Below are 14,562 nucleotides of genomic sequence, written 5' to 3'. Positions count from 1 at the left end.
TGGCATCTGGCCATTTTTCTTTCCCAAATCTATGGAGACAGACCCCACGTGATTCCCTTTTAGCAACCATTTAAGAATCTCCACGCTTCCTGGTACGGCCATCAACGAGAGTCGTGTCAGATCATCTTCGCCTTTCGAGGCAGCCTTTACATCGCCGCTTGCCAGAAACGACTTAAAGGTCCCTACGTTTCCATTTTCGGCTGAGAACGTGAATGGTATCTGGCCTTCTCGAATCTTCGATTCGTCCCACACATCATCATCTTCGAAAAACCATTTAACACTCTCCGTGTTCCCTGCTCCGGCTGCGAACGAGAGTGGAGTCCTACCTTGTGCATCTTGCGAGTTTACGTCGTAGCCTCGGTCGCATAGCAGGCTCACCACATCTACATATTCCTTGATTACTGCGATGTGTAGCGCTGTTCTACCCGTAAGATCATCTTGTTGGCCTACGACAGCTCCACTTTGCAGTTGATATTCAATGGTTCGAGCCAAGCCGCAGAAGGCGCATAAATGCATCACGGAGCTATGAGAGCCCCCAGTCCATGTGACGTCTACATCCCTCGGTCTTTTGACGTTTTGCTCGTGATGGAGGAAATCATATATTATGGCCTTATTTGTCTCCTCGACAAGACCGCGTGCATGATTTCCACAGTTTTCCACAGCATAATGGCTGAACTCCCCACTGAATGGCCACTTCTGATAGGGATCAGCAGGTGGAGGTATTGACAATACTTTGAGGCATACGTTGGTACGCTCTGCGTGGGGGTTTGAGCATAGCCATTCCTTATATCCGCTGAAGTACTCCTGAGCAGTGTTATCTAATGGAATAACAATCAGATATAGCCATTAATAGAAGTATGAGCTGCTCACGAATCAGGCGAGCCACAGCACGCTCTGCATCAACCACAACTAGACCAGCACAGGCTCCCAATATGGAGGTTATATCCACGAGGTCATTACTAGTGATTCCTAGACTGCCACGTAAAAGTGTCACAGTATGCTGAAGCTGTTTGTCGCTCAGTGGTCGAAGAGCATAAGTGATACACATAATAGCCGTCAAAGCAAGTTCCCGGTGTTTCTTGTCTCGTTTGTTGATCCGGGTCATTGTTTCATCGTAGGCATTGTTCACGTCTTTGGATAGATTTTTGAGAGCCTCCCAGACCTCTCTACAAGTGAGCATGGTTTCCAATGATCCTACATGCAGACGACATAGGAGAAACCTTATACAACATTGAAATCTAGCTTGGTCATGGAAGGATTCAAGAAGCACTCACATGCCATCTGCGCATTTCGTGACACAGTCGACAATTTCTTTTCTTAGATTGGGTTCTTCAGCGACGAAATCTTCTAATGATGTCCCGAGAATACCACTTTCGATATACTGACGTATATCGTCATCATTTGCACGAATGTGCATACATTGCGCATCACGAAGATCCTTCCTAATTGCTCCAATATCGCGTGAAGTAATTAGTAGGCTGCATCCAAGAGATTGGAGCCTATCGAGCAGCTCATAACGCTTTTTGCGCTCTTCCGCAAGTTCGTCTAAAGCATCGACAACGACGAAAAATCTCGAAAACGTCTTGATCTCGAATATTAGCGTATCGTGGACTTCTCTGAGAGTGGGGCGGAATTTTTGTTGTCGGTGAGATTGGTATCGACTTTTGACGCGCTCGAACGTTGGTGATGAATCTTGAACAAGCTGCTTCAGGAGACTGGCGACGAGGTCAAGAATTGTTTGGCTTGATTGATCTTTGTATTCGCAGTAGATGTAGGCTACACCAATAGTAGGGCTTTTGTACGTGTCAGCAAGATGATTGATGATATGCGACCTAGAGGTGTAAAAGCGGTCAATACAGATTATTTGTAGTGTTTAAGTACAATCCTTACGCAAGAACTGTTTTCCTAGCACCGGCTACCAGACTCAGTATCAGCAACATCAACATTATTAAGGATTTCATACTTACGAATCCCAGGACACCATAATGTTTTAACATCACCTCTCTCCCACTCCTTGAATCTTTCGTCCTTAAGTACCCAGTCTCCAGTCCCCTCTTGTCTATTTCCGTAGATATCGTTTTGTTTTTGACGGAAGTTCAGAGGAGTGAGCCAGTCAGCCAGTTCTTGTTGCACCTCGGCTAAAATGTTTTCAATGCGTTGAATGCCACAGAAGAACATGGGATAATATGACCCGTACTTGTATCTTTGTTGTAGTGGTTTATTATTGTATGGTCGCCATTGATTTGCTGGCCATGAACTTCACTGAACGTGCTATGGCGTGCATCGACAGATACAGCTTGTGCCATCAGATTCTGAACATCAACTCGGTCAGACATCTAGAAACCCAGAAAGAATCCTGTATGTGATGGTATGTCTGGAGATTTCAATTTCTGCGAAGTTAAGAATGTAGATGGGATGGAACAGCAGTCGCGTGGACTCGGGGTGGGGAAAGAGGAAAGAAGACCTTCAGCACTCTTGTAGACTCAGTTTTAGCCATGTTGACCATGCGTCCACTGGCACATTTTCATGACGCTCCTTGGACACGTTGAGGTCGTGCCGCGCCATCTTCCCAAATGGTGAGCGCCAGAGAGCTCGAACATGGTGTCATCTGGGAAAAACCGAGACATGGTATCAGGATGATGTTTATGGGATATACTTCAATGTTGTCGTTCGCTTTGATTAAAAAACGGTTTCCAAGTACTTGTTCTTATAAGACCATCGCTTTACTGGCCAGGTGGAAAGTCGAGTAACCTGAATACAGAAATGTTCGACCACTGGAAGTCAAGGACTGCAGAGTGACATCATGAAATCCAAAAGCCTATTGATATGATATCTTGCCAAGATCACCCTACCACATGTTTGGTTATGATACGGATGGCATCGTGATTGGAATAGAGGTTTATGGATAATAAGTAAATACTATCCACTAGGTGGTTTCCAAGTTCGGATTGGAGGTTTGCTATATATTATGTAAACCTCAGGCTTAGCTCGCGTAAATCGTGGCACTGTCTAGATATCGTTGACTTTACCAACCCGCTCTCTTTTTCGCTATGGCAGGGAAGTCCAAAGCAAGGTACACATCAGTCTTCTCCTTTTATTCACTGTGGAATTATTCTCATGCAGTTTTTCTCAGAACCATCATAGTGCGACTCATATCCACCGCACAAACTGGGTTTTTCTACACAACCCAACGCTTGCGTCAAGGGCCAAAACTGGCGGCAGTGAAGTACGATCCTAAAGGTACGTGTATTAAATAGCCACTTTATTATATATCGCTAAGTGCTTTTTTTTCGGATTCGCGTGGTATAGTTAAGGCACGCGTGTTGTTCGTCGAGAGCAAGAAAACGAAGAAAGGATAGATTGCAAACCACATACTATGTTCAGCCATTTTGGCAACTCATAGAACGGCCCTCAGAGGAGGCGACGGCGGTATGGATGCGTACAGTATTAATGCTAATGGCTCTTCCTGGGGCTTCCTTATGAAATCTCGAGCCTGTACTTCAACTTCATACCGTTGATGTACATTTTGCGAAGAAAAACACGCCCCTTGTCGTGGAACAAATAAGAACGAATAATCCTTATATTCTTAGAGCCAGCAATAAATAGTGGAGTAGAGTGGGGCGATAAGTTTGACTGTAAAGTACATACATACTTTTGACTTGGATTGTCCTGATAATGGCTATAGTGAGTTATGAGTTGTAAGTGTAGGCAGTCTGTTTCTTTTAAATATTAGGATTCCGATAGTTCGTAAAAGAATGTAGTCCTACCGCGCGATAGTGATGGTGATGTTGGATAACCATGACGCCAAATTACGTGGATGATGAAGACGACTGCGTTATTTCGACTTCCGGTGGGGGTTGTGGAGGTTCCTTCAAAGGATTCTCTTCTCTAGCTTGTTCCAATAACTCTCCCAGACCTTTCTCCTTTACTGCTTTCTACGAAGCAGGCGAATTTTCGATCAACCATAATGGCCATACTAGACAGAACCATGGCATACCTGCACACATTCTCGATATTGGCCCCAAATCTTGCCACATTTCTGCTCAAACTCTTCTGCCTTTTGTTTCGAGTAAGCCGAGCGTGTCTCGGAGTCGACAGAGGCGGCTACAGCGGGTTCCAAGTAGCCTTGAAACCAAGTATTGAAACAAGAATCGTATTCATGTTTTAGCGGTGTGCACTCTGGAGAAAGGCTGTGTGCCATTTGTCGCTAGTAACGGACAAGGAAAAGGGATGTTAAACGACCTTTGGAAGCCCTGACCAACCTCACTATCACCAAGGTATTTTCACCCAGAGTGAGAGTTTTTGAAAGCAACGCGTATAAGGACAGCACAGGGGGTAAGATCTGCCACCGAACACAAATACGACATCACAGCGTGCAGAATGCACAGCCACCATTGGATACTGATGGGCGACTCGGACTCGGACCCGCGTCTGTTTAACCATGCTGGTCCTTGTAATTGGCGACCTGCACATCCCACATCGTATCCACGACCTTCCCGCAAAATTCAGAAAACTGCTTGTCCCGGGAAAAATACAGCAAATACTATGTACTGGCAATGTCTGTGATAAAGAAACGTATGACTACCTGCGGACGGTAGCTTCAGATGTTCATGTCGTGCGGGGAGATTATGATGAGGTTGGTCATCTTCACTAATCTTCTACCGCTCTGCGCTCAATATTTCAATGATTGCTAGGATTCATCGTTCCCACTTTCTGTAACTGTTGCACACTCACCCATCAAGATTGGAGTCATTCACGGACACCAATGCATACCAACGGGGGATCTTGATTCGCTCAGCTCTATCGCGCGACAGATGGATGTCGACGTCCTCGTTTCAGGGCACACGCATACGTATGTTTCTCCTGTATGTATTTGAAGGCGAAGTCTCATTGCTATATTTACTCTCTTCCAGATTCCAGGCTCTTGAATATGATGGGCGCTTCTTCGTCAACCCTGGATCAGCTACGGGTGCTTGGACAGGGGCTCTAACTAGGTTGGTTTCTCAAAAATGTAATATGTCTGCATATTAATTCATGGGTTTGCAACCTTGTGCGTGTACTCAGCGACCCCACGCCTTCTTTCGCCCTGATGGATATACAAGGGACGGTGGTGGTTACATATGTGTACCAGCTGATCGAGGGCGAGGTCCGCGTTGAGAAGATCGAGTACAGGAAGGAACCTGAGGCTCTACGAGAAGCGCCTAGAAGCACAGTGATGCCTCAAAGTATACCAAGTAGTCCAACACCGCAGCAAGCGCAGAGTGTGTGGTGAAAGTCGTGTAACATCATAATCGTTAATGTGTATGCGCCAGCCTTTGCGTTGATATTTTTTGCGAGAAACCTGAACTTCAGAGTGCGGTATTTTGATTTTGTTATTATATCTGCCACGGCACATTCATCATTACAGATCAAATACATATGGCAGGGATTCATTCAAATTTCAAGGTTCGCAACTGATATAGTTCGGTTCATAATGAGATGGCGACCAAACAGTCTTAGGAATTGTGAACTGGGCATAGGGCAGAATCAGCAAGCGGCAGGTAAAACTTGATGGCATAAGATCATTCTTCTCGCACAGTGCCGCGATTGAACCAGTTCCATTCCGGTTTATCAGGAGACAGAGAAGGATACAATCAATGTTCTTTGATTGCTGCGCTTTGTTGTTTGACTGAGAACACCAACATGCTTTTGATCAAAGCAGCTTCTTTCAAATCTACCATAATAATCTATGCGTCAAAGGTGAGTACAATTTACTGCGTGATAATAAGCCATTGTAACTTAGAATGTAGTCAAATATTAATCAGGGCATATGGTAGTATCACATCAGCAAGCAGGATACGTAGTAAGTGCATAGTGTTCTGATTGTCGCCTTGTCAGTAAACTGATTCCAAATTGAATGTACTAGGCTCATAGATTCTTCCTACGTTGCCCTGGCGGCCGATCGATATTATCCAGCTCCGTGGGGTAGGGTATGAGTTGTCTATTGCGTGGAAGAGACCTTCTGGAGAGTACCATCTACTGAATGATAACTAACTATATCGTGACCGCAGCAAAGGTACGGATACTCGGGTTACTCATAGCATCTCCACACAACGTTTTTAGAAGGCAACATATTTCAAAATGAAATGGTCATTATTCAGCCTCATCGTAGCAAAGAAATGGCTGACCTAACGCGACTCGCTGCAGTATATGAAAGGCAAGCTGTACCGGTCCATAAGTCTTGAGCAACTCACCACCAGCACGTCAGCCCCATAATAATGTCATACGAAAGTAATTCCTTGAATTGCCCCCTCAAGTTATTAATTCTGACATGTTTACTATCAGATATTCTTCCCTGCAACTACGACACCTACGGTTCCTCTTCCGCTGCTGTCCAGCTCACTACAGGTGGAAATCCCACTCGCGTCTACTATCAAAATGTGGATGGTAGAATCCACGAACTAGCTGGGAATGGCCCGTTGTCCTCTGGATATAAGGACGACGTTCTCGCCGTCGCGGAGAACCCACGTGTCAACACGCCCATCGCAGTGACCACCTGGAATGACTTTCAGCAGGTGTGACTATTTTTATTCCCCCGTGTACACATCGCACAATCTTTTGCACGAGACTTATCTTTACCCCGCACGACAGATCCGCGTGTACTACATAAACGAAAGGAACGAAGTTATCGAAGCTGTTTACGCGAGTCAGACAGGGTGGGTACCTGGGGCGCAAAATATTGGTGCCGCTGTGCCAGGTTCTGGACTTCTGTGGGCTGTCGTTGACCCCGCAGTTGGAATCCGTGTGGGATATCAATCTGTCTATGCGCCTGGAACTATCACAGAGGCGTTATACTCGATGTCGAACGAGGTGTGGACAACCGATAACGCCAATATCTACTAAAGTCCTCGCCATGGGTAGTTGGGACACACGTAACAGGAGATGGGGCACATTGTGAGTATATAGTCAGGAGAGCGGAAGCAGAATAAGATGTTATTATCCATGACAAATTGTTTTGCTCTAAGTTCCGACGAGTTTCTACAGTAATTAAATGTGACATATATGTTCTCCGAAGTCCAAATACCAAGGTGTAAATCACGTCTAACAACGTCAATTCCTAGCACCGCATGAATATCCTCTAAACATCTTCTTGATCCCACCCGATTTTGTAGTACACATATTCGACTTCATCGCTGGTGGTACTGACTTCTCGGGTGCTAGCTTCGCAGAAAAATGTCTGCTTTGAGAGCACAACAAGCTCCGGTTCATGTGGAGAGGCAATATAGGTCGGCGAAGAGGAAGTTTTAAGAAATGGTGCAGTGCTTTGGCACGATACGTTGATCTTCTTATCGTTGATGCCGAAAGATGGTGAAAACCTGAAAACCTTCTCTATTGTGTTGGATTCCATCGTGTGCGTCGGACGAAGAGGTATGATCAAGTGAAATATAGCGGGATTAGCATTCATGTACTTCCCGCTTTCTAGAGGTTCATCCATAACTTGAGAAGCCAAATCCATGGAATGTTTAGAGGTTACATAATGTTCTGGTCGCCTAAGGAGCGTCTCAACGCATGTTTTTATCCATGTCGCATGCTGGGATTCGTAAATAATGTCAGCGCCGAGAATGAGATCGAAGGGGCGGTCTAGGATATCTTCTAGTTGGTGCACAGACCCAAAGCCAGTAGGGTTGCACGAATTTGAAGTGGCCTTGAAAAATTCAGACCAGTCAAGGAAACGGCTGGTTATAGATATCGCTGGGGATGATGAATTTCGAGGATCATTGTCAGAAGAGGGAAAATTGGTAAGAATATTCGAATGCAGATTGGCCAGAACGGACGGGAAAAAATCGCTGGCAATGATAGTATTCTTCCTCTGTCCAAGAAACCCGCCGCAAGGCATCGCCACATTGCGTAAATTTTCTATCACTTTGGCGATAGTGAGGCTAACTAGACCGGTCCCTGCACCTAGTTCCAAGACGCGGAACTCTTGTGTGGAAGGTCCCATACAGGAACCTTGACATTCTTGACATACTTCTTGGTGGTTCTCTAATGTTGCGACCAGTCCAAAGTCACTTGGTTTCTCGGCGATCATCTCAGCCATCACGCAAGCCCCTCCCCACGTCTGTGCTCCCACACTTTTGTAATCGTCGTTTTCCAAGGGGAGATCAGTTAGTCGCACTTCCACCTTTCCAGGGTGAAACGTACCATCCACCGTCGCGTGTGAAGGGTGATCAGAACCAAAAGTAAAAGTACGCGTGAACGTCCCTGCAGCTGCAGCTCCTGCGCATATAGCCAGAAGAGAGGCAGCTTCTTGAAGTAGTCTTTCTATTTCCGCTTGATTTGGAAAGTATGAAGGAGCTGCATGAAGCAAATACAAAGATTAGCTTATTATTTAGAGGCAATGATATTGCATTAACCTTTCGATAGCAATATTTGCTCGATTCCTTTCGACAGAGACTCCTCTCCATGAAGTAGCGATGATGGATCGGTGATACTCATCGTTGGAGTTTTGTGTGTGCTTTCATCCTTATCTATCTCATCTTCAGCATCCCATATTTCATGTCTTGAAATGAGAGCCGTAAGCCATCTGATAGCATATGAACGCTCGAAAGCATCCGAGCGTAGAAGATCGGTGTCGGATTCGCAGTCGAAAGTAGTGCTTCGTGTTAAAGGAGACTGAGGACTTGGAATAATATCCCTGCGCCTCCTTCTTGATCCTCGGACTTCGGGACTGTATAAAAGGCGAAGGTAGGCTAGCGCATCGAGGAGCTGGGTAGCCGTAAACGATGCGAGACGGGAGATGGGCGGTAGATGGGAAGTTGGCGGAAGGTATATAAAGGGTTGGGATATCGTTGGTGTTGACATCTGGGTCCCAAGGAAATCCGAGTCAGATCTAAATGTTCAGTGACTGAAGCGCAGAAATTTTCCTAAATGCTAACATTGAGAATACACGGTTAAGACTCACGGCTAGAGATTCACAATAGTGCAGCCAAGCACAAGGGCGTCTATCTAATACTCGAGGGTGTTATGATACAACGGATGCTACCAAATGTTCATTCTGGTAGTTTGATAAGATGGAAAAGTTTCACGCGATTGCAGTCAAAGCCGCTGAGCCTATTTCGTTTTCTCACGAAGCCCGGGTATGTTGAGGTCGAGCATGTAATCTCCTTTGTTTGCAATGTGTGTACAACATACCACATATCAAGTATCGTATAGCGAGGTGCGTCTGAATAAAGTGTTAACTTTACTAGTAGATCTGCTCAGAGCCGTACCACATATCAAGTATCGTATAGCGAGGTGCGTCTGAATAAAGTGTTAACTTTACTAGTAAATCTTCTCAGAGCCGTGCCATAGTACCAACGATTTCCATCATTGCCGTAACCCTCGCTATTAGATCCATTGTTTCGCGACCAATCTCGTAGTACTTTATTCCTAATTCATCCAGCGTCCTCCTGAACGTCTCAACGCACTGAGCGCTATCGTCGAGGCTGCGCACGCCGTCATCCACCAGCCATTCCTCCACAGGCGCGAGCAGTACGAAGATGGATTGCCTGTACTTGGATAAAGCTTTCTGGAAAATGGGTAGACGCATAAGCTGGTTTTTATGCTGTTGGCCTTCGTTCTCATTTCGAGCAGTTAGAGTGGCGTAGATGATAGGGTCAATACCTGACCTATCACTAAGGATGATGTGACCAGCTAATCTTTCCGCCTCTGAGAGTGCACCATCCTCTCTCTCCAGTTGTGCTGTCATGATTGCCTTCTGCATCTCTATATTCCCTACATCCGCTCTTGTATAACCTTGCTCCCGCATGACACTTCGTGCCACCTCTTTAATGAATAGCGCATTGTTTAAACCTAGTTTTTTTGACAGTGCATTACAAAGAGTCGTCTTTCCTGTGCAGGACGGCCCAACGATGAAAATGTTTAGTGGAGATAAGGCCTTGGACATATCGAGTTCAAAGAAGGTGGGAACTCTTGGATTAATATATATGTATGCATGACTTACCATTTAAAACAGGCGCCCAGGAATGTTGAGAAGTTGGTTTGGGCGTTAGAATTAGAATCATAGGATCAACAGACATGCACGGTCCATGAGTCACCATCCTCGAACCAATCCGCAGTACGGAACGCAGTCCCGTCGTTGAAGCACCCTGATGGAGCCCTACGTCCTTCGAAAGTCACCCCGTCCAGACCAAGAGTCTTGGAAATTTACGCTACCAGTTGAAGTCCTGGTCCCTCCAAGTCGCAATAGGCGGAGACAAACGACCATCGGCAAATTTGTCCAGTTTACTTCAGATGCTATAACATTGAAATGGCAAGATTTTCCTGGTAACCGTATCGTGCACGGAGACGATCCATCTAAATTCATCCTTGTCTCATTTGAGAAGCTGAGATTCCCAGAGTCCAGTCTGAAGGTTACCTCCGAGTATATCGTTCGCTTGATGAAGGCAGGGCTTTTCTTGAATGGTTTGCAATATCGCTTCTATCATCACAGTAATAGCCAGCTGGTAAGTTTATTTGTTATTCCTTGCTTCAAACATAATGAAGGGTAAATGACAGCGCAGTAGGACGTGTTTTTTTCGCGAAGCAAATTCAGACGAGGAGCTTGATGCTAGGATTTATAAGCTTGGAGACTTTGGAAGAATCATGAATATAGCGAAACGTGCGTTTAAAACCTTCCATATTATATTATTAATCCTTTTGGATCAATCATCAGGTGCCAAACGAATTGGTCTCCTCTTCTCAGCTGCTGAAGTTGATCTTCAGCTCGATCCAAAATGGGTTACTGATATAGATGACATTACTGTCGGCGACATTGTCTTTTCTGATGGTTGTGGTCTTATGGCCAAGCGATTTGCAGTGCAAGTCAGTAAAGCGAAGAGCATAATTTTCCGAAATCAGCGCTACACGCCGACTGTTTTTCAAATCAGGTTGGATTGACACACCTGAAACAATTCGAGCTGACACCTTTTAGGTACCTTGGCTACAAGGGTGTTCTAATGCTCGATCCAAAACTAGATGAAGAGAAGAAGTTTCTCGTAAAATTCCGCAAGAGTATGAAAAAGTTTTCTACCACTGAAGACAAGTCATTCTCTGTCGTTGGCTATTCACAGCCATATTCGTTTGGGCGTCTTAACAACGACATTGTTGTCCTGCTCTCCAGTCTTGGAATATCGGATGAAAAGTTTCAGGCAAAACAAAGAGCATATTTTGAATGGATAGAAGGAGCCTCTCACGATGCAGTCAAAGCAATCGATTTTTTGTCGTCCCTCGGGAAGTATTCGCTTGCGGAGCGACTTCTTCTAGATGGTATGGATAGCCCTGCAGTCTCCAAAGAAATCCGTGCTCTTCAAAACGCTGAAGTAGCCCAGTTTCTGAAGAACAACCGGCCAAGAACTCGGATGATTATACATAAATCTAGGTTGCTCTATGGTGTATGCGATCCATATGGAGTGCTCAAAGAAGGTCAAGTACAAATCCGCATCACTTCTTCCCGAGGAGGAGCGACTACACCAATAAATGGAGATATCTTGGTTGTCAGAAATCCATGTCTTCATCCAGGTAATCAGAATATATGCTATGTGTTTGGCGGAGTAATCATTTTCTTACATGACAGGTGACTGCTTGAAACTTCGAGCAGTGGATCATCCTAGCCTGTCTCACCTCCTAGATTGCATTGTCTTTGCTACAGTAGGACGGCCAGGACACCAGCCTGCCCCAGCAATGAGCAGTGGAGGTGATCTTGATGGTATTTGCATCTTATTGACTTATGATACCTTCTTCAATATGTTGATCAGGTGACAAATTCTTCGTCTGCTGGGATCCAGATCTCGTACCCTCTCTTGTACATGAGGTACGTAGCAGAATGATGATATAACTCCTACAATATCTATTTTTTAAAATTAAACTCATAGCCTTACGACTATCCACCGAATAAGGAACGTGTGGGTAAGGATGTAACTAGGATGGACCTAGCAACTTACTTTGCTTCTTATAACAAGTATATATCCTCTTCTGCATAAATTTTTTTGCTGACTAACTGCTATCAGCATGAGCCTTGCAAAAGTATCTGCCTTGCATCAGAAGTGGGTTCGAAGCAGTCCTGATGGTGCCCTATGTGTCCAATGCCAGGAGCTCAATGCACTACACTCTCAGTCTGTCGATGGAGGGAGGATTAAAATTCCCGATAGGTTGCTTACCCCTCCACCTACGGAGAAAGAATTTATTCTCGATATATTAGCTCGGGATGCGGAAGACTTCAAGCAGCAATTTATTCAGCGCAGCCACATTTTAGATGTTATAGGTTCTGCAGTGGAGGATGAAGCGCTTGTAGTACAGCTCCTTCAAAGTCCGCAAACCGCTCTGTCCGAGTTTGAAGTCTTCAGTATGGCTCTTTCATTCGCTCGGAAACATCCCTCCATTGACATTCGCTCTCACCTGACACACCTCGACTTTGGTGCTCTTACTTCCCATCAGAAATATGCTATCAGCACAACGCTTGATCTCTCTGAGCAACAGGAACAATACATGTGGAATTCCTTGATGCGATCTGACATCTTGTCTTCCCGTGACCTGGAACAACGACAGCTGAATAGGCCACTGTCCATGCAGAGGTTGTACTCATCAACTCTCAACTCACTGGCAACATTTTTCCAGTATCTACATATTGCCTCAGATCAGTACGACAGGAAACTGTTGGTGTTGAAGGTAAGCTCGCTACTATACTAGTTCAAGTCTTGTTTCTTATGAATTTATGAGACCGATGATCGTTTTTCTGTTGGCATCTTTATTCGAGGAAAGATTCCTTGGGATGAAGATCCAGAGGTTGACGACAATGTAGTCGTTTGTTCTTTTATGCCAAGCGCGTCTTCAGTAATGTCTACTTATCGTCCTTGCACGACGGGATACCGCCTTCATTGTAGCGACAACAACCTGCAACTGTACAACAAGAACAGAAGCGATACTTTTGTATTCTTGACACAGCCTCCACTGCAGTCGGGCCAGGGGGTAATTGCAAGTATTGCTCTCCAGAAGATTTCCCAGCGAGTACAGAAGGTATGTGTGTCCAATACTTAGCCACAAGTCACATTTTAAGTTATAATCTTGTCAGCAACTCGGCCGCCTCAACCGCACACCTGTGGTAGCAATTGAGATCCATGTTATATCGAATCGAGATCGTGTGGCGCACCAATTGTTCGATCTCTACTTTGAGCAGTGAGTGGTTTTCGAAGTTCACTAACAAGCCCGGTTCTCATTTGAGATAGCGTTCAGACTGAGGTGTATATTGGGCGTTTCGACAGCAGCCAACAGTCTCACCTTCTCAAGTCACTACAGGACGTTGACTGGGAGGCTCATCCATCCTGGTACAAGGAAGTATTTCTTCGCAAAAAGTCTGCTAATAGTTCGAAAGCTGTAATAGCTGCCAAGACACCGGAGCAGCGTGAAACCCTGATGCAATTTTGCCTACAAACTCACGCAGAAGAAGAGCTTTTCTGGACTTTCGAGATTATGATTAGTTCGCTTCCTTTGCGCCGCGAGAGTACCAGTTCATGGATAGAACAACATCCACCTCTGGCCTTTGTTCTGCTGAAAATATATCCCCCTAGCGATACTCAGCTTTTGTCCTCTGAAACATCACAGTTATGCTTCGCTATCACACGAGGTCTCATTCGATCTGCAAACAGTTTAGGAATCGCCACACTCGCAGCTCTAGAAAGAATCTCCTCTAGCCTTAATCAGCTCCCTATAGATCAATATCTCGATCTGCTCATGCTTGCGACTCTTAGCATCCGTCCCAAAAGCCTTGTACAAGAAGCTCTCTTAGTGCTCCACGAATGCCGAACTTTAACTAGGTTAGAAGAAGTCGGAATGGCATATGTTCATAAACATGCCCTCGCAGTTGCATTTGATTGTGCTGAAGAAGCTGAAGATGCTTGTCCTTGCAACGAGGCCGGTCGTCCCCGCAATGCACGACTGGCATACCCAGTCCTTCGGCTGGTTTTGGATGCTAAAAATGCCACTCGTGTTTCTGCCCATTTCCGCACAGATTTAAACACACCTATTCGGTTACACTCTCATGTCCGCCTACAATGCGTCTCAGATCCCCAGAATGGAGTGCAAGATCAAGTTATACTTGATGGACTTGTGGTGAAAGCAGATAAGGGAGAAATGTCGATCGATCTTCTGCATCCGCCTCCACCTGAGACCTCGGAGATGCAATGGATTGTTTTCGATGCAGGAAGCATTGGTAAGTCCATCCACTGATCCTCGTTTCCGTCTCTGATGACTTTTGGTGAATATGCAGCAACTTCAAAAGCGATGATGGATGCTCTTCTACGGCTCTGTCAAGAAAAAGAGAACTGCTGCAGTGTTTATGAGATGATCGTCGGCGAAGGCAGAGAAAGCGTATCCATGGTCCAACTGGACGGGGATGGTTCTGACGAACTTCCACAAGCTTACAACGAGCAAATGAACTCTCAACAGGTGTTGGCTGTTCGATCATGTGAGGCACCTCTCTCTCTCATTTGGGGTCCACCAGGTACGTGACTTCATTGGCATATTTGTTACTGGTGTTCATTGTCATTC

General features: G+C 45.3%; 7 protein-coding genes across 7 annotated transcripts; 4 read left to right on the top strand and 3 right to left on the bottom strand.

Moving 5' to 3' along the window:
* Positions 1 to 2,997: 2,997 nt before the first annotated feature.
* On the top strand, positions 2,998 to 3,621 carry SERLADRAFT_456848 (uncharacterized protein; the record flags this gene model as incomplete). The annotated part of the gene is made up of 3 exons (XM_007313467.1): positions 2,998 to 3,073; positions 3,134 to 3,240; positions 3,310 to 3,621. The coding sequence occupies 3 exons, from the start codon at positions 3,051 to 3,053 to the stop codon at positions 3,357 to 3,359; spliced, it is 180 nt and encodes a 59-aa protein (XP_007313529.1).
* On the bottom strand, positions 3,605 to 4,313 carry SERLADRAFT_456845 (uncharacterized protein; the record flags this gene model as incomplete). Its single annotated transcript, XM_007313466.1, has 3 exons — positions 3,605 to 3,713; positions 3,768 to 3,935; positions 3,998 to 4,313. 2 exons carry the CDS (start codon positions 4,199 to 4,201, stop codon positions 3,810 to 3,812), a joined length of 330 nt encoding a protein of 109 aa, XP_007313528.1.
* Positions 4,314 to 4,406: 93 nt separating this feature from the next.
* On the top strand, positions 4,407 to 5,434 carry SERLADRAFT_359411 (uncharacterized protein; the record flags this gene model as incomplete). The annotated part of the gene is made up of 4 exons (XM_007313465.1): positions 4,407 to 4,636; positions 4,695 to 4,852; positions 4,914 to 4,994; positions 5,065 to 5,434. 4 exons carry the CDS (start codon positions 4,442 to 4,444, stop codon positions 5,270 to 5,272), a joined length of 642 nt encoding a protein of 213 aa, XP_007313527.1.
* A 673-nt stretch (positions 5,435 to 6,107) lies between these two features.
* On the top strand, positions 6,108 to 6,986 carry SERLADRAFT_456842 (uncharacterized protein; the record flags this gene model as incomplete). Its single annotated transcript, XM_007313464.1, has 5 exons — positions 6,108 to 6,128; positions 6,187 to 6,211; positions 6,238 to 6,270; positions 6,325 to 6,554; positions 6,631 to 6,986. The coding sequence occupies 3 exons, from the start codon at positions 6,258 to 6,260 to the stop codon at positions 6,880 to 6,882; spliced, it is 495 nt and encodes a 164-aa protein (XP_007313526.1).
* A 131-nt stretch (positions 6,987 to 7,117) lies between these two features.
* SERLADRAFT_433291 (uncharacterized protein) lies at positions 7,118 to 8,841 on the bottom strand (the record flags this gene model as incomplete). Its single annotated transcript, XM_007313463.1, has 2 exons — positions 7,118 to 8,334; positions 8,394 to 8,841. 2 exons carry the CDS (start codon positions 8,839 to 8,841, stop codon positions 7,118 to 7,120), a joined length of 1,665 nt encoding a protein of 554 aa, XP_007313525.1.
* Positions 8,842 to 9,130: 289 nt separating this feature from the next.
* Positions 9,131 to 9,934, bottom strand: SERLADRAFT_456836 (uncharacterized protein; the record flags this gene model as incomplete). Its single annotated transcript, XM_007313462.1, has 1 exon — positions 9,131 to 9,934. One exon carries the CDS (start codon positions 9,923 to 9,925, stop codon positions 9,314 to 9,316), a length of 612 nt encoding a protein of 203 aa, XP_007313524.1.
* Positions 9,935 to 10,130: 196 nt separating this feature from the next.
* On the top strand, positions 10,131 to 14,523 carry SERLADRAFT_491687 (RNA-directed RNA polymerase; the record flags this gene model as incomplete). The annotated part of the gene is made up of 13 exons (XM_007314264.1): positions 10,131 to 10,153; positions 10,229 to 10,484; positions 10,537 to 10,639; positions 10,694 to 10,907; positions 10,952 to 11,538; positions 11,594 to 11,725; positions 11,775 to 11,830; positions 11,892 to 11,977; positions 12,027 to 12,684; positions 12,736 to 13,032; positions 13,088 to 13,191; positions 13,242 to 14,224; positions 14,282 to 14,523. 13 exons carry the CDS (start codon positions 10,131 to 10,133, stop codon positions 14,521 to 14,523), a joined length of 3,741 nt encoding a protein of 1,246 aa, XP_007314326.1.
* Between the last annotated feature and the right edge of the window lie 39 nt (positions 14,524 to 14,562).

This window comes from Serpula lacrymans (genome assembly GCF_000218685.1).
Source record: "Serpula lacrymans var. lacrymans S7.9 unplaced genomic scaffold SERLAscaffold_2, whole genome shotgun sequence".
Taxonomy (NCBI): domain Eukaryota; kingdom Fungi; phylum Basidiomycota; class Agaricomycetes; order Boletales; family Serpulaceae; genus Serpula; species Serpula lacrymans.
Note: the sequence above shows the minus strand (reverse complement) of the source record. Positions and strands in the feature narration are given on the sequence as shown.